Source organism: Chlorocebus sabaeus, chromosome 18, assembly GCF_047675955.1.
Source record: "Chlorocebus sabaeus isolate Y175 chromosome 18, mChlSab1.0.hap1, whole genome shotgun sequence".
NCBI lineage: Eukaryota > Metazoa > Chordata > Mammalia > Primates > Cercopithecidae > Chlorocebus > Chlorocebus sabaeus.
Window position 1 is genome coordinate 31881946 of NC_132921.1, and position 19655 is coordinate 31901600.

At 37.2% G+C, this 19655-nt stretch overlaps 1 protein-coding gene across 3 annotated transcripts in view; it reads right to left on the reverse strand.

Annotated features, from left to right (window-relative positions):
- Positions 1–1212: 1212 nt before the first annotated feature.
- The window catches only part of SMAD4 (SMAD family member 4), a 57704-nt gene continuing 39261 nt past the window's right edge, over positions 1213–19655 (reverse strand). For 2 of the 3 annotated variants that reach the window (XM_007973983.3, XM_007973984.3), the window contains 4 exons: positions 18922–19105; positions 17359–17527; positions 6372–6510; positions 1213–4888 (listed from right to left, as the gene is read on the reverse strand). In XM_007973983.3, coding sequence (XP_007972174.1) covers positions 4677–4888; positions 6372–6510; positions 17359–17527; positions 18922–19105 — 704 coding nt within the window. In that variant the 3' untranslated portion in view covers positions 1213–4676. Of the gene's footprint in view, positions 4889–5726; positions 5840–6371; positions 6511–17358; positions 17528–18921; positions 19106–19655 lie in introns of all 3 variants that reach the window. The other variant, XR_493336.3, reaches the window with a different exon arrangement.

Sequence of the window (19655 nt, forward strand, 5' to 3'; positions counted from 1 at the left end):
GGAAGCAATGAAACCTTTCAAAATATGATTCTAAGGGGGAAAATATGAATATGACTCACTTCTCTCTATCTCAACTACCTGAAACTAAGCAAGAATCAGGAAGCACTCTAAGCTACATCAAACTGGTATCAAATGCCAATGCAATGAGGTCCTTTTCAGCACTTCACAAGTGTCTTGGGTCCTGTCCCAGAGTTTGTACTTGTGTTTTAAAAGAAAGTTCTGCTAAGTTTGGTTATCTGGTTTCCTTGCCTAAGCAGTCAGAAATGAAGAATCAGAAAGAGAAGAAGAAAATGCTAAAAGGAGACACACTTAACACCCACATATGAATGGTAGCTATCAGAGAGGGAAGAGACCAGGAGGGGAGAAGTGGGTTAAAAAAAAAAAAACTAAAAATTCAAAACCATAGCTGTCTGAGACCATTTAGTAAAGGCAACACAGTCCTGCCTGTTTTAGAAGCCCCTGAAGTCCACGAAGATAGCCAAGCACAAAAAGAAATGTTACATGTAGTATATCCTCTGATATGCATATTAAATAACTCCACCAAAAAAAGGCTAAAAATTAAAACATTTTACTGCTTAAATAAGGCAATTCTGGATTATGTGGAAAATTTCATTCCACAGTGATTCCAGATAAACAAGATAAGCAACATAGCAGCACTGGGACAACTGCTAGGGATAAGGCTGGGCCTAGGATGCCACTTTGCAGATGAATGAGGCCATGGACTTTTTACATACTTCTTGGTATATTCAAAGAAATTACTTAGTTATCACGGAAAAAAAATGGAAAGGCTTGCACAAGATTCTCATAGCCTATTCTCTATAGTCTTTGCAAAAGAGGATAGAAGATTATTTAGATAGCTATCTGCAACAAGATGGATTCTGCCTTTAAGGAAAAAAAAAATGCATTTCTTTAAGATGAGTGTACCCCACCTACAAAATAATTGTTAACTGGCTTTAGAGGTAATTGCTTTCATATACTCATTTACCTCAGTAACCTAAATTTACCATTTTCCCAATCTGCTATCATTAAATAAAACGCCAATAAAATTGGCAATAATGAAGGGAGCAAACTAGAAATTGTCAACAAAAAGAATTCTGTTCCACTCAGAGAATAAAACTGCTTCTCCCAAAAGGCTCAGAAAGGGTGTGAACTAATATGACTCTGCATAAAATAGTAACTATTAACTAGTTACCATCAAACCAGGCACAGAAATATTTCTTTACCATTTTATTCTTTAACCTCCATAGACACTTAAGGAGCATTATAGTAAAATGTAAAATTTTCCTTCCCCAGATGACCACAGTCAAAGATACCTGCAACTCACCTTCCTACAATTAGCAATAAACTTTAAAAATAATAAGATACATATCATCTGGGAGACAGGACATTTTATTCTGCCTTCAAAACTTGTATTACAAACACCCCCCTTTACACACCACACCCGGCCCCACAAAAATGGATTTTAAGTCTGAAATGCAGCACAGCTAATATGAGTTCCATTTACTTGGATGTCTCAAGTATGGCTCTCCTTAAGCCAGACCATGCAACCTGTAAATCTGCACTGTTCACAGGAGGAATGGGATAGGCAACCTATTTAGTGGTTACAGCAATACAAATGAGCCATGTTTCTGGAAAAAGCAAGGTTATATGGCAGTGATTTATTGTCATTATCTTTGTATAACAGGGGCAGTAAACTATTAAAAATGAGATAGACCATATCCCACAAAAGGATCTACTCCCTGGAAAACAAAGGCAACACCATGAAGGATTTCCTTTGATAATGAACTGAAAGGCACTGGACAAACGTGGAACGAGGTCTTACGGTGGGTGAACATGGCTCATCTCTCATTCAGCTTGCACTGAAATTCAACATTTTGAGTCTTTGAGATATGAATTAGCTAGAGAAAACCCACCCAGAACCATATCCTCATAATTTTACCCTTAAAGTAGACATAAAATTTTAAACCTGTGAGAATCTTTAGTCTTATTCATCAAAGATGACTACCACTAAGAAATAGAAATATAGATTAACAACCAAGCTCTCAGGAATAGCTGATCATAACATATTAGATGTTTTCTCAAAAGCATGTGAGTAAATCTCGTACAAATATAAGCACTTAACAACTAGAAGTATTTCCATACTTTATGGCTCTTAGTAGAAAGAAACCAAGACAGGTGGCTTGGCTCCAAAGAGATACTTCTTAACAAATATTTTCCACATACTTTCCCCAGATGATTAAACATGAAAACTTTCCTTAAAGTAGAAAAGGGAGCAATGAGGCCACCACCACCACAGGTACGGTGGTGGCTCACGCATGTAATCCCAGCACTTTGGGAGGCCGAGGTGGGCAGATCACTTGAGGTCAGGAGTTTGAGACCAGCCTGGCCAACATGGCAAAACCCCGTCTCTACTAAAACTACAAAAATTGGCCAGGCATAGTGGTGGGCACCTGTAATCCCAGCTACCAGGGAGGCTGAGGCAGGAGAATCAGTTGAACCTGGGAAGTGGAAGTTGCAGTGAGCTGAAATCATACCACTGCACTCCCGCCCGGGCAACAGAGCAAGACTCCATCTCAAAAAAAAAAAACAAAAAAGATGCAATGAATTATATCAATGTATGATTAAGGTTTTAATCAAATCATCTGGATTTTTAAAAATCTGTTATTCTAAAACTCACTCCTATTCCTCATTCACAGTAAAATGGACCTAAAGTTAGCAATTTCTAGAGAAGATGTCTTTTTATAAAACTGCCAATAAAAGTTAAATCACCAAACTTTTACAGAAGAAAATTAGGCTTTTACTGAAAGAATCTGTAGTACTCAAGAGTACAAATGAGTTGGTAGATAAGTTATTTAAAAACAAAGGTCACATAACTTGGATCAAGATCTATGTTTAAATCACAGAAATAGGCAAACTCAGTGGTCTCCAGGATGGTCTATTTAAAAGACCTTCTGAGCAAGGCAGTAGAAGCTGTGTTCATTCCAGACGATATAAGGAGGACTATCATGACACAAGTGTTTCTATAGCTACAAGTCCTCCAGGCAAAAGTAGAAGCATCTGAAAGATAATCCTTGATTTTATTTCATACTATTTATCCTGTAGACAATCTATTTATCATCTTGTAGACAATCAGGCCTATTTCTGCTATAGTAAAATAAAAATCCAAAAAATAACCAACTCTACACATGATACACAATGTCCATGGGGAAGTCCTGGTAGAGTGTGAGGGAAAAAAACAAAGCTGCCCAATAGAACTGGCTGTTGCCTGTCATTTAGAAGAAGGTACCTCACCACTGAGATTGGACTCAAAAGTGCAAAAGAAAAAAATCTTAAAAATCAAACCTAGAATTCAACTTTGTATGTTGAGATTCAGTTTTATTTATGCTACCAGCTAGGTAAAAAGCATACATATTGTGTCTGTGGTACAGTCAATACATCTGCGACTTTTCTACTTAAATTCTCTATACAAAGTCACTGCCAATTGATATGATCATTGATGGCAAAGGGCTTAGAATAACCAAAAGATATAAAAAAGTTTGCAGTCTTGCCCCAAGATACAAAAACTGAATTTTAAACAATATCATAACATACATGATTTAAACATTATACCAAAAAAAGTCACATCAAATCAAGTACAAAAATATCCAAACTACCTATTATGAACTGTAATGTTTCCATTATTCTGCACAGTATTTAACATAGAATTTAGCAGTTTCCAAAATATTCATTATTTAGTTTAAGCATTGCCACCTTTGCAGAACAGTGAGATATTAGGTAGAGTGACGCTGCTTTTAGTGTTTTAAAAAATACAAAATCTTTCCCTATGAATGAAGGAAAACAAATTCCTCTTATAGGCTTCTTAGCAACCAACCTTGTGCCTAGAAATACAGAAGAATACAACTACTGTTTCACAGGGGAAATGTATACTTCTTGATAAACAGTCATCCATTAGGAATAACAAATGTAATTTTAAATGACTTTTTTTGTCTGGTAATTTTAAGGGATTCTCGATATACACACAGATTATAGAGTTTTTTGCCTTAGCAAAAATAAAACTGAGGGTGCAAGACAATCTGAATTGAAATCATCTTCACTAATATAACTTGCAAAAAATATTTTGGATGAAAGATTACAATACATTATTAACTTACTTTTTAAACACAGAGTAAAGTTACTCTTGGTAAAATTAACTCACCCACATGGCACATTATTTTTGAAGTATGTTCAACAATAACAACTTGTACACAAAATAACATAGGTGAATTAACTTTGAGAACTTCTCTGCCTTTAAAATCAGCAATACTGGATTTATTCTGTAGAATGATATACATATCGATGTTCTGCAGATAAAAGGCTCTAAGACGTTTTAAAGGGCTAAATTTTTTAGCACTGGAATGATTCCTTCATACGTAACAGGTGAAGAATTAATAAGAATGTGTTTCTCCTAATCTTCAAGCTCTGAGCCATGCCTGAAAAGTTCTAAATAGGAAAAAAAAAAAAAAAAAATTGTTTTAATCCAGTTTCTGTCTGCTAGGAGCAAGGCAGCAAACACATTTTCAACCCTTTATGAAAAGATAAAGCAGAACAAAAGTGAAATATATCTTCAGATTATAAACAGGATTGTATTTTGTAGTCCACCATCCTGATAAGGTTAAGGGCCCCAACGGTAAAAGACCTCAGTCTAAAGGTTGTGGGTCTGCAATCGGCATGGTGTGAAGTACTTCGTCTAGGAGCTGGAGGGCCCGGTGTAAGTGAATTTCAATCCAGCAAGGTGTTTCTTTGATGCTCTGTCTTGGGTAATCTGGTCCCCAGCCTTTCACAAAACTCATCCTGAGTATGCATAAGCGACGAAGGTCATCAACACCGATTCCAGCAGCTGCTGACAGACCTAACAGAAAAGATTTGGAAGACATTAGAGGGACAGGGTGATCTCTTCCATCCTCCCTACATTCTAAATTAATCAAGTGACCAGCTTTCTGTATTTCATTCTCCTCAGCATATAACTTTCTCTGCTAAAGTGCCAAGAAGTAACAATAGATCTAAACATTATCAACAAGTTGAACCCTTTTGGTTAAGGAACTTTACATTCCACATGTGTCTTCTAGCTACAACCAATTATAAAGTAAATTACCACAATCCACCAACACCTCACCTATTTTTCTCTTTAGAAGTGGAGGTGAAGGGATAAGAAACAACTTGTTTGTAAGAGGTAGTGCGTGTCCATAGGTTGCTTCTAAAAACCTTACTGTCTGAACAGCCTAGTTCAGAACAAGATATAACTAATAATGAAGCAGTTAATATTCTTAGTTCCACTAGGACCTCTTAGATGACCGAGATGAAGTCTCTCTCTCAATTTCAAAGTGTAACAGAGTAATACACTATTACTCAGTGGTGGCAACTGATGAGAATATGAAATTTAATAATAGTTCTGGATTCTTCAGTAAAAGCATGTTTATAACACTGAAACTAGCAAATTAATGGTTTAGATCCCCAAATTTTAAAAAATCAAATTATCTCAATGAATATGCCTAATCTACCTGTAAATTGTAAACTCCTGAACATAAGTCACAATGGAGACTGCATCTAATTTTCCAGTCAGAACATACAGTCATATAGTCCATCTGCATTCATCAATATTACAACGAAACTAATGGGAGGAATTTGCATGTACTGTAGAGAAACCTGCAGGGCCACTGCAGTTTTCTTAGCCAGTGTGATTTGCTTACCACACTGAAGAGGTTAAGAACAGGGGTTGAATGAATCACTAGTTATGCCTTCAGACGTGGAAGATGGGTGCCACGTGTTTCCATCATAAAAGTCTATAGTCAGGAGTTTAACTCTGCAGTAAAAAATTCCCCATCAGTGTGAAACCTGGCACACAGTTCAATTTTACCCTAAAATTAAAAAAAAGTCTACAAGTTATCAAAATACCACCCTCACTTAGTTTTCTCTCCACGTTTAGCACACTTTAAAAAAAATTGGAAAGGTGTCCAATTCTGAAATTGAAATATGCTTTCCTTACTAGAATAAAGCCAAGCACTTCGGTGATTACAACCCACCCTGGCTGGTGAGACAGGAATTATAATAAGCATCAACAAAAAAGTAGGAGATGGAACAGTACAATATAATATAATCATCCCCTTTCTCCTTTATCCCATACTCAATTTTTGATACAAAAAGAATGCAAACAGGGTCACAGGCAAAAAGCAACTATTACAGAAGAACTGATTTCACCAATTCAAAAATGTTATCGTCCCAGTAAAAAGAACTATAATTTCTATTATTGCTCAAAGAAACTAATCAACTGAGTAAATCAAGATAAAAATTTCAACTATTACACCTTTAAAAAAAAAAATCAAAAGCATACTTACTGATAGCTGGAGCTATTCCACCTACTGATCCCGGGCCAGGGATGTTTCCTGCCACGGCTGCTGCCTGGGCAGCTGCTGCAGCTTGTGCAGTGGCCGCCTGCTGCTGCATCTGTCGATGACACTGACGCAAATCAAAGACCTTTTAAGAAAAAACATTTCATGAGTCCATAAAGAAAAATTCCATACATCAAAAACCAATGCCTGACTTATTTAAGACTCAGTTTCATTTTACCTCTCACACGAAGATAATTAATTAAAACATGTAAACTTTTATGTACATTGTGATTGGTCTAAAACTAGTTAGGAAAGGTGGCTTGGAGCTGACCAAGAAGATCATGTCAACATCATGATGGCTTTGGCTGCCACACGCCTCTGTATCTTTTATCTAAGATGTTCAATGTGGGTCAGCTGTTACTGTCCTTGTGAAAATCTGTGTAAAATGAACAACTAAGAAGTCCCCCTCCCCGTTTCATAACCAAATAGCTGAATTTTCCTTAGGCTGGAGTTGATAGCTTTGGTCGCCTGGCCAACTTTTGGTCTTATTTTTATTTGGAGGAGTTTAACAAAATGGCACTGTCACTATATAAGAGACATCAACATTTTTCAGAGATGCGTGCTTTAGCAAATAGAAGCAAAATAATATCCAGGACTTGCTTTAAAATACTTGAGAAGAAACGAAAAAAAAAAAAAAAGACTAGATCAAACAAATACAAAATCATAACTACTTAATCTGCAGGATGGGTATATGGAATTTCATCAGTTTCTCTTTATATTTGTTTGAAAACGTTCATAATTTTTAAAGAAAAAAAAGTCCAGTTTTAAATCCCATCACTGATCTCTACTAAATATATGGGTTGAGTTTCTGTTATCTATAAAATTGGAATGCTAAGTGTACATACTTTCATGAGGTTGTTGCAAACTTGGCATAGTATACAGTTACTTATTTTGTTTTTAGCCTCCCCTGTAATCATTTATCTTTCAGGATAAGTTAAGGAGTTAATAAATAATTTTACTTTTATCAACCAAGTGAAGAACTGGCAAAGTAAGGAAGGGGTTGCCATACCTACCCTTATATTCATGAAAAGTACTGGAATGTTTTTTTAATATGGAACAAATTACACATAATAAATCACATCTTTTTTTCTGGGGAAAAAAATCTTCCTAAAATATTTGCTTATTTGCATTTTTAAAAAGCATTGGAAGATTACACAAAAAGAATTTGTAGGAAAGGAGGACAAGGATAGGGTAGAAGCAAGGTTGCTCAATGTCCACTGTTTTTAAATCACTTTAATTTCTGAACCATGTGGCTATACTCCCTATTCTAAAAGGACATGAATATTTTTTAAAGTCCTGTTATGTACATAAGGGGCCCAATATAAGCAAGCATAATTAATCTTGAAAATAAGAGAAATCTGAGAATGCATAATTTATTAGTTGATAAACAATAGTTTTAGAACTTAAACCATAATTTTCAGATGCTTGAAAAAATTCTATCTTCAACCGTGGTATTTACATGAACCACAAAAACATACAATAATATGCTCTCTCCAAATAACAAATCGCATTCCTACTTACTCCTATTTCTCTACTCAGTGTCCACCTCCTCAAAAAACCTTTCCCAATTAGCACCAGTGAAGGACAACAGTCAGACTACCCCATTCTTTGAAGAGAGACGAATGTGTCAAATATACATGTATGTATTTCCTGGACTATTAGGTCCTAAAATACTTTAGTAAGAAAGCAATGACAGGGGCATTGTGGCAGATGCCTGTAATCCCAGCACTTTGGGGGGTCCAGATGGGAGGATCACTTGAGCCCAGGAGTTCAAGACCAGTCAAGACCCCATCTCCACACAAAAAATTAAAATTTAAAAGAAAGAAAGCATGACAAAGTCAGGTTCCAGAAACCAGAAAGCCTCCAATACCCAGAAGTGAAATCACTGCTTTCTCGGCATTACCCAGTACAGAACAAAACAGGGACTCAAACATTTGAAAAGGTAAATAGCTCTACAACCACTTTTTTAAAGAAATAAATTAATGAACTTTACTTTTTAGAGCAGTTTTAGGTTCACAGCACAATTGAGCAAAAGGTACAGTGTCCCTGTCCCTACATACAACCTTCCCCCACTATCAACATTCCCACTACAGTGGCACAATTGTTACAATCAACGAATTTATGCTGACACATCATTATCACCCAAAATCCAGTTTACATAAGGGTTCACTCTTGGTGTTATACATTCTATGGGTTTGTACACATTTATGATGCTGAATATCCTTTCATATGCTTGTTTGCCATATGTGTATCTTTTTTGGTGAGGTGTTTGTTCACGTCTTTTGCCCTTTTGTTTTTTGGTTGTTAAAATGGGGTCTTGCTATGTTACCCAAGCTGGTCTTGAACACCTGGGCTTAAGGGTCCTCCCACATCAGCCTCCTAACTAGCCGGGACTACAGGCACATGCCACCATGCCTGGCTAATTTTTCTTTTTTTTTTTGTAAAGATGAGGTCTTGCTCTGTTGCCCAGGCTGGTCTTGAACTCCCGGGCTCAAGCAATCCTCCTGCCTTGACCTCCCAAAGTGCTGGGATTACAGGAGTTAATCACTATGCCCAGGCTATTCTGCCCATTTTTTAACTGCATTGTTTATTTTATTGTTGAGTTTTAAGAGTTCTTTGGGCCGGGCGCAGTGGCTCAAGCCTGTAATCCCAGCACTTTGGGAGGCCAAGACGGGCGGATCACGAGGTCAGGAGATCGAGACCATCCTGGCTAACACGGTGAGACTCCATCTCTACTAAAAATACAAAAAAACTAGCCGGGCATGGTGGCGGGCGCCTGTAGTCCCAGCTACTCGGGAGGCTGAGGCAGGAGAATGGCCTGAACCCGGGAGGTGGAGCTTGCAGTGAGCTGAGATCTGGCCACTGCACTCCAGCCTGGGCGACAGAGCGAGACTCCGTCTCAAAAAAAAAAAGAGTTCTTTGTAATTTTTGGATAACAGATCTTTATTAGGTGTGTCTTTTGCAAATATTTTCACCCAGTCTGTGCCTTGTCTTCTTGTTCTCTGACCCTGTCTTTCACAGAGCAGAAGTGTTTCATTTCAATGAAGTCAGGCCTATCAATTCTTTCCTTCATGGATCACGCCTTTGATGTTGTACGTTAAAAGTTCTCGCTTTTTCTCTTGGCTGGGCACAGTGGCTCACGCCTGTAATCCCAGCACTTTGGGAGGCCATGGCAGGCGGATCACTTGAGGTCAGGAGTTCCTGACCAGCCTAGCCAACATGGTGAAACCCTGTCTCTACTAAAAATGCAAAAATTAGCCAGGCGTGCTGGCGCAAGCTTGTAATCCCAAATACTTGGGAGGCTGAGACAGGAGAATCCCTTGAACTCGAGAGGCAGAGGTTACAGTGAGCTGAGATGGCGCCACTGCACTCCAACCTGGGCAACAGAGCGAGACTTCGTCTCAAAAAAAAAAAAAAAAAGTTCTCACTTTTCTCTCATATTATCTTCTAGAGGTTTTATAGTTTTGTGTTTTACATTTAGGTCTCTACAACCACTTTTTTTTAAATCATCACTAACCAAGTATGGTATCTATCTATAATGTTATTTGGGAGTGGGAAATAAAACTTAATTATAATATCCAAGATTCAAGTATGCCTTTAACATTAACACTCCCCTACCCCCACCATGAGTCATTTAAAAAAATAACCAAGTAATATGTCACACATAGGCTCTCTCCAATGTGTTGCACATAATCGCGATTAGGATTGTTTCAGCCTGAATCTGTGCGAACATCAGCAGTACATATTACAGGTCACCTACACGGATTAAACTTTATGACTTGCATCTGCAGATGTAGTAAAAATGATTCATCAGGCACCTCAGCAAGCCTCCCTTCCACAGATTATTTACCTAATTACAGCACTCAAATCAGAAGACCTAAAATTATTCAATTAGGCTCACTACTAACTAAAACCTGCGTTGCCTCCTGACTCCACACTGTAACTAATCCATTGATAACTGATACCATAACAGATTCCATTTGTTACACTAGATGATAAAAATTACAGCTATTATTGAAATGCTACCATCTTCCTTTCATAATTTGACTAAATTGTTGACAAAGGCAATTCAAAGTAACCAAAGGCTTAAAACATTCTTTTTGGCTCAGATCCAAACAATATTTCTGACCACCATTCCTGAGCTAATTTCTGCTTTAATTTACTTAACCATGTTTTGTGAATTTATTACAAACCCATCACTTAACAAAGACGCATGCCTCATAAAGATCACTGTCAACATCTTTAGGTCATTGTCTTTTACAACCAGGAGTCAAATTTTGCCATTTTCCTTTGACAAGGCTTCACTGCAATACTATATAATCTTAAATTAACATTAGGAAACAATAATCCAGAATGAAAAATGCATCTGAACATAAATAAGATTGCACTAAGGACATTCTAAGTTCTACTTGACTTAGGGAATCACAGTATGTGGTAACTGGGAATACATTTAAATGAGGTTCATAATACCCTCTGACCTAGCCCACCAGTGGTTTAGAAGCATCCACTGTCCCTTCCTTTAAAATAAATGTGTTCAAAAAAACAAACCCAACTCAGTATTACCAGAGAAAGTTTGCAAATCAAAACTACCATAGTAAGATTATACTTCACACCTACTACAACGGCTAAAATAAATAAGACAGTTAACAAGTATTGATGAGAATGTAGAGAAATTAGAACCCTCACACCCTGCTAGTGAGAATGTAAAATGGTGCAGCCATTTTGTAAAACAGTCTAGCAGTTTCTCAAAAAGTTATACATAGTGTTACCTTACAATCCAGCAATTCTACTCTTAGGTATGTACCCAGGAGAAATGAAAACACACAAACACTTATACACAAATGTTCACAGTAGTATCCTTCAGAATATAGCCAAAAAGTGGAAATCATGTCCATCAACGGATAAACTGATAAACAAAATGTGTGTGGAGTACTATCCAGCCATAAAAAGGAGGGAAGTATTGATATGTGCTACATGGATGAAGCTTGAAACATTATGCTTAGTGAAAAGAAGCAAGTCATAAAAGACGACATTACATAATTCTCTTCTATATAAAATGCCCTGAGTAGGCAAATCTATAGAGACTGAGAGTAGAATAGTGGTTGAATAGAGCTAATGGGCATGGAGATTTGGGGGTGATAGTTAAAAGGGTATGGAGTTTCTTTCCACAGTCATGAAAACGCTCCAAAATTAAGAGCAGTAATAACTGCACAATGTTGTGAATATACTAAAAATCATTGAATTGTACAATTTAAAAGGGTGACTTGTATGTCATGTGAATTATCTCTCAAAATCTCAATAAAGCTATTAAAAACCTGGAACGCCCAGTGCTAAACAACACAAAACAGATTTACTTTTGAAAGCAAAAGAACAAAGCCACTTAAAGAGAATTCAAACATGTGCTTCATTTAAAGCTTGTAAAATGTCATTTCATTACATCAGATTTTCACAAGTATAAAATGACTACTATGTCATGAGAGAATCAGGGGAAAAAGTCAACTTAGAAGGGGAAAAAAAAACCACAACTGAGTACTAGCTTCTTGGCTTATAAAATGAAATTATGGCTCTCCAAGTCTGTTTTCCTCATTTTAATTAAAAAGGGAAAAGTGTGTGTGTGTGCACGCACGCGCGCACGCACGCACAGGCCCAGGTATGTGTACTCAAAGTGTGGGCACTCCTTCCAGGAGTGCATGTTATCTACATACAATTTACCCCAATAATATCATCTCCCGTGAAAATCTGACAACCTACAAATCCCTTAGTTACTGCTACCCAAAAAACAAGTGAAGAAAATGCCAATGGTTAAATTTTAAGGTATATAGTAGTCCTCCCTTATCCATGGGGGATATGTTCCAAGACCTCCAATGGATGCATGAAACTTTAGATAGTACTGTGCATACTGTTTTTTCCTATACATACATACCTACCTCATAAACCTCATAATAAAGTTTAACTTACAAATTAGACATAGTAAGAGATTAATAATAGGTAATAATAAAACAGAACAATTTTAAAAATATCCCAGCATCATTACCCTTGCACTCTGGGACCATTATAAACTAAATAAAGGCTACTGGACGACAAGCACTGTGAGACCATGACAGTCAATCTGATAACTGAGCTCGCTACTCAGTGACTAACGGGTGGGTAGTGTAGGCAGCATGGATTTGCTGGACAAAAGGTTTTACATCCCAAGTAGAATGGAGTGAGATTTCATCATCTACTCAGAACAGTGCACATTTTAAAACTGATGGGGCTAATATCCAGAACCTACAAAGAACTCAATCATATTTACAAGAAAAAAAACAAACAACCCCATCAAAAAGTGGGCAAAGGATATGAACAGACATTTCTCAAAAAAAGACATTCATACAGCCAACAGACACACGAAAAAATGCTCATCATCACTCGCCATCAGAGAAATGCAAATCAAAACCACAATGAGATGCCATCTCATACCAGTTAGAATGGCAATCATTAAAAAATCAGGAAACAACAGGTGCTGGAGAGGATGTGGAGAAATAGGAACACTTTCACACTGTTGGTGGGACTGTAAACTAGTTCAACCATTGTGGAAAACTGTGGCGATTCCTCAAGGATCTAGAACTAGAAATACCATTTGACCCAGACATCCCATTACTGGGTATATACCCAAAGGAGTGTAAGTCATGCTGCTATAAAGACACATGCACACGCATGTTTAATGCAGCACTATTCACAATAGCAAAGACTTGGAATCAACCCAAATGTCCATCAGTGACAGACTGGATTAAGAAAATGTGGCACATATACACCATGGAATACTATGCAGCCATAAAAAAGGATGAGTTCGTGTCGTTTGTAGGGACATGGATGCAGCTGGAAACCACCATTCTCAGCAAACTATCGCACGAACAGAAAACCAAATACCTCATGTTCTCACTCATAGGTGGGAATTGAACAATGAGCTCACTTGGACACAGGAAGGGGAACATCACACACCGGGTCCTATTGTGTGGAGGGGGGAAGGGGGAGGATAGCATTAGGAGATATACCTAATGTAAATGACGAGTTGATGGGTGCAGCACACCAGCATGGCACATGTATACATATGTAACAAACCTGCACGTTGTGCACATGTACCCTAGAACTTAAAGTATTTAAAAAAAAAAAAAGAAACTTACGAATTGTTTCTGGAATTTTTCATTTAATATTTTTGGACTTTGGTTGACCATAAACACTTGAAGCCATGGAAAGTAAAATTGTGGAGAGGGGTTGTACTTGTAACTGTCTCTTTCTGACTAGTAAGACTCTTCTCAAGAACAGTAATATACTTGGTAAACAGAAATAATTATTTTAAAATCTTAGTTAATATAACCAAATGAGATTTTTTTTAACTTCAAATATCTTGTCCAACAAGATATTTATCTACTGTTCATGGTAAAAGTATGAGATCACTATTAAGATCTGTCCAAGACAGTGGTTTATCAAAGTGATGACTTGTCTCACACCTTGGGGGCTTTTCAAAGGCCATCTGTACCAAAATATAAGTAAGTCACAATATATTTATTTGACAATCCAAGAAATTACACTTGCAAGACTCCACATTTTAAGCCCAATTGTTTTTTGTTTGTTTGTTTGTTTGTTTTGAGACGAAGTCTCGCTCTGTCACCCAGGCTGGAGTGCAGTGGCCGGATCTCAGCTTACTGCAAGCTCCGCCTCCCGGGTTCATGCCATTCTCCTGCCTCAGCCTCCCGAGTAGCTGGGACTACAGGCGCCCGCCACCACACCCGGCTAATTTTTTTTTTTTTTTTTTTCTATTTTTAGTAGAGTCGGGGTTTCACAGTGTTAGCCAGGACGGTCTCGATCTCCTGACCTCGTGATCCGTCTCGGCCTCCCAAAGTGCTCGGATTACAGGCTTGAGCCACCGCGCCTGGCCTAAGCCCAATTGTTTTAAATACTACTCCATATCTGATTAAGTTTATAAATACTATCTGGCACATAGTATATATTCAACACTGTAGTTCTCTATCCAGTCATTTTAAATTACATAAGTAACATAAGAGACTTCTCAGTCAAGATGGGTAAGTGGGTATACGTAATCACCTTCTCTCTCTGCTCCAACCACATACAAATAACAGAAAAACTACAAAATAGTTATCCTCTCCAAACTGAGGAATTCATACAGAAACAATCCATACATCCAAACTGATGATAAATAAAACCCACAGTGGAGAGCAGAGACTAAAGACAGGAGGTACTAGGGGTACCAAGACCATAAACAAAGAGCAGGGGACAGGAATTTGACTTCTTGGAATACTATGGAGAGAGACAACAGTCAAACTCTCTGGCGGCTACAACTGGGCACCTGCCCATAAATCAAGTGCTGGCAAAATACAGCCAATTCAGAAGTACACCTAGGAATAAAATACTTGCCCATGGCAGGAGTAAGTTTCAGAGAAATCTAGGCAATCGGGAATTAGGCCCCAAGCATACCTGCAGAATGGAACCCAATTTCCTCAGGAGACAAAATCCCCCTAATTTACTTCCTAAATTCACAAGATTTGGTTCTGAGATGTGAATCCCAGATGCCAGGGTAAGGCAAAATTGCCACATGGGGTGAAGCAATGACAGGAAGAAAAAATAAAAAATAAAATGAGTGAATTCTCTCAAAACAACCTTGGCCAACAAATACAAAATGGACTACAAAACATATAAGGAAATCCAAAGCCATTAAAAAATAATAACAACAGGTTAGGCATAATGGCTCACACCTGTAATCCTTGCACTTTTGGAGCCGAGTTGGGCGGATCACTTGAGATCAGGAGTTCAAGACTAGCCTGACCAACACGGTGAAACCCCATTTCTACTAAAAATACAAAAATTAGCCAGGCGTGGTAGTGCACACCTGTAATCCCAGCAACCAGAGAGGCTAAGGCACGAGAATCCCTTAAACCCTGGAAGCAGAGGTTGCAGTGAGCCAAGACAGCAACACTGCACACCAGCCTGGGCAACAGAGCAAGACTCTGTCTCAAAAATAATAATAATAATAAAGCATAAATAATCAATATAAAAATTCCTTGTGGAAAAAAACTGCAAAATACAAACAATTTCCACCTCACAGAGACAATTGCATTATACATGCCACTCTAGACTTATGGGTACGTACAAACAAATACAAATACCATGATATCATTTAACAAAAATGGGATCATAGTCTATGTATTGTCTATTTATTTATTTATTTATTTTTGAGAAAGGGTCTCACTCTATCACCTAGTCTGGAGAACAGTGGCATGATCATGGCTCTCTGCCGTCTTGAACTCCTGGGCTCAAGCAATACCCCCATCTCAGTCTCCCAAGTAGCTAAAACTACAGGCATGCACCACCACACCCAACTGATTTTTTAATTTTTTTGTAAAGATGGGGGGTATCACTTTGTGGCTCACGTTGGTCTTAAACTCCTGGCCTCAAGCAATCCTCCAACCTCGGCCTCCCAAAGTACTAAGATTACAGGCATGAGCCACTGAATCAGGCCCTATGTATTGTTTAATAACTAACTTTTCTATACCATGGATATCTTATCAATAAATATAATATTTTGTTGTTTTATTCTATTGTTCTAACAGACTAAAACTATAACTAATGCTCTATTGTTGAAAATTTTAACAGGGAATTGATGCTAATTTTATTAAGTTTAATAAACAGCACAGAGATTATGTTTTTCAGAAGTCTGTATAGATTTGTGAGTCACACAGGCGTATTTTATGAGTTACACAGAAATATTTTATGAGTGACTATGCTGTTTGAAATTGGCTTTCAACGATGCCAGGAAAAAAAGTTGGGGGAGAAACACACTAAAGATTGGTAAAATGCTGATAATCGTTGAAGCTAGATGATATGTACAGGTGGTTTATTATTTTCTCTATACTTGATATGTTTTAAAGTGTCATATAAAAAAATTCCAATATTCTTTAACTGAACTATAACTGGAAATGAGAAACTGGGTTTGCTGTTGCAAGGCAATCAGGCAATTCCATTTTTATAGATACTATAGGGCTATATTATTTTTACCCTAAGCAACCTCCTGGGAATAAGTTATGAGATACAGTTAATTCCACCAATTTACAATCACTGACAATGAAAATGCTGAGGATGATGCAAAATTAAAAATATATTTAAGCTATCTAATTACAACTATCTTTCTCTTTCAAAAACAGGTTATATTATAAAGTAAAATTCAAATAGGTTGAACATATAATAACTAGTGAAAAATATTTCAGGTTTATCAGGTTCTTAATTTGAAAAGCTATTAATTTTAGAATTCCCTTCCATAAAATCCTGAAGACTGGCTAAGATGAAAGTCCAGAGTCTGATTCTTACAAATTTCAAGTTAAAGGAATACAACTTTGGAAATTTCACTCAGTATTTTCAAGAGCCTTTGTATTACTATAAAACATGTAACAGGCCTGGCGCAGTGGCTCACGCCTGTAATCCCAGCACTTTGGGAGGCCAAGTCAGGAGGATCACTTGAGGTCAGGCGTTCGAGACCAGCCTGGCCAACATGGTGAAACCCCGTCTCCACTAAAAATACAAAAATTAGCCAGGCACAGTGGCATGTGCCTGTGATCCCAGCTACTTGGGAGGCTGAAGCACAAGAATTGCTTGAACCTGGGAGGCGCAAGTTGCAGTGAGCCGAGATCACACCACTGCACTCCAGCCTGGGTGATGACAGCAAGACTCTGTCTCAAAAATAAATAAATAAATAAAATAAAAAATAAAACATGTAACAAACTGGCAACCACCAAACTAGATTACTGATCATGTCAATAAATGCCCTCCGCAAATGTGCTTTATACTTAAACATTTTTCCATTCCTTCCACCTGGATTTCAATTCTTTTGACAATAAATAGAGCTTTAAGTCTAAACTATTCAAATAAAATTGTAACTAACCTTTATATATGCACTTGGGTAGATCTTATGAACAGCATCTCCAGGTGCACGCCCAGCTTCTCTGTCTAAGTAGTAACTCTGTACAAAGACTGCGTGGTCGCTAAGGCACCTGACCCAAACATCACCTTCACCTTTACATTCCAACTGCACACCTTTGCCTATGTGCAACCTTAGGAAGAAAAAAGAAATTACATTTTATCTTGATAAATATTTAAAATTAAATTTTAGTTCAGACTGTATAGCATGCTTAATATTGAAAAATTAAAAATGATCATACAAAACCAAAAGATAGCTATTAATAACATTTTTGTATATTTCCTTCTTTCTTTTCCTGTTCATATCTAATAATGACGCACATATATACAACGCTTACTATGTGTCAGGAGCATGTAGTATGAATTCTCATTAAACCCTTACAACTCAATAAGTACTATTACTATTTTTTTAGATAAGGAAACTAAGGCATACTGTCCAAATTGATAGCCACTAGCCACATGTGACTATTTAAATTAAATTAAAACTAATTAGAAATCCTATTAGTCAATCATGTGAGCTATAATTTAAGTGCTCAATAGCTACATGTGGCTAGTGGCTACTGAACTGGGCAGTGCAAACATAAATCATTTTCTTCATCACAGAAAACTCTATTAGCCAGAAGTGGCGTAGTGGTTAGGTAATTTGCCAAAGTCACACAGCAAGTGATAGGGCCAAGATTATGTTCTTTAGCACACACATCCTTAAAAAGCTGAGATCATACAGTAGCTAAAATGGTATGTTCCTGTAGTATTTCATTGTAAGGATTTCCATTTCATTATATAAACTTTTTTTTTTTTTGAAACGGAGTCTCGCTCTGTCGCCCAGGCTGGGGTACAGTGGCATGATCTCAGGTCACTGCAACCTCCGCCTCCTGGGTTCAAGCAATTCTCCTGTCTCAGCCTCCTGAGTAGCTGGGATTACAGGTATGCACCACCACATACGGCTAATTTTTGTATTTTTAATAGAGATAAGGTTTCACCATGTTGGCCAGGCTGGTCTCAAACTCCTGACCTCAAGCGCGCTTCCCAAAGTGCTGGGATTACAGGCGTGAGCCACCGCACCCAGCTTCATTATACAAACTTTTAAACATTTTAATGACTATATAAAAAATGAAAAATTTATCATAATTTACTTAACCATTTCCCTTTTATTACCAATGCTTTTAACATTGTAACTAAAACTTTCAGAAATATGTTCTCATTTAATATTACTTCCTTTCAGTAATTTGTAGAAATGTATGATCACAGAAAACAAAATTTTCAAACTGAATTCCAAAAGGTATACTTACTATTTGAAACAGAAATCTACTAACATAAAAAAGGCTATCTTTTATCATTATATGTTACACAACAAAAACATCGACAATGAAGATGGAGTGCTTACAAATTCTGAATTTTCAACATGACCTTTATTCCTTTATTTATATTTAAGAACACATACAATGTAAACGGGGAAACATAACTTTGAATAAAAGACAATGTATTATGCTAAATTTTTAAAGTAACTATCTGACTATACAATCAATACCTTGCTCTCTCAATGGCTTCTGTCCTGTGGACATTGGAGAGTTGACCCAAACAAAAGCGATCTCCTCCAGAAGGGTCCACGTATCCATCAACAGTAACAATAGGGCAGCTTGAAGGAACCTTAAATGTCTCTCCTACCTGAACATCCATTTCAAAGTAAGCAATGGAACACCAATACTCAGGAGCTATAGGAAATAAATGGGAAAGAACATCCTCCCATGAGAGAAAGGTATAAGGCTTTCACTTGCACTCCACAACACAAAGCTTTTCCTAAAACAAAGGGTGAAGGAAGGGGAGAGGCAATGTAATGCCCCCAAAACAAGTGGATTAAAATAACATAATGCATTAAAAAGTAGGAATTTCCATGTCTTCTATTTTCCAGCTGAGTACCTAGCACTGTTCTTAAAACCCAAAAGTCATTTTTTTTTTTTTTTTAATTTCTAATTACCACTTATCCTCAAGTTCTAAAAGTCATTTTTTAAAATCTGGAATTTGGTTCTTACCTCAAAGGACCAGGTCAACTGAGAATTTAAAGAAACAGAAATAATCAGAATCTAAAATAAATTATTTTACCATGATGTTTCATTTGACTACTCATATTCTCTATGTAGCCTCAACTTTCATTTTTTAAAAACACACTGACTCTAAGATGTATTCCAGGGAACTGTCCTTGAATAACATCGATTCATGACATGTTTTTATAGATTCCCTAATTGAGAGAAAGTGCATAAGCAA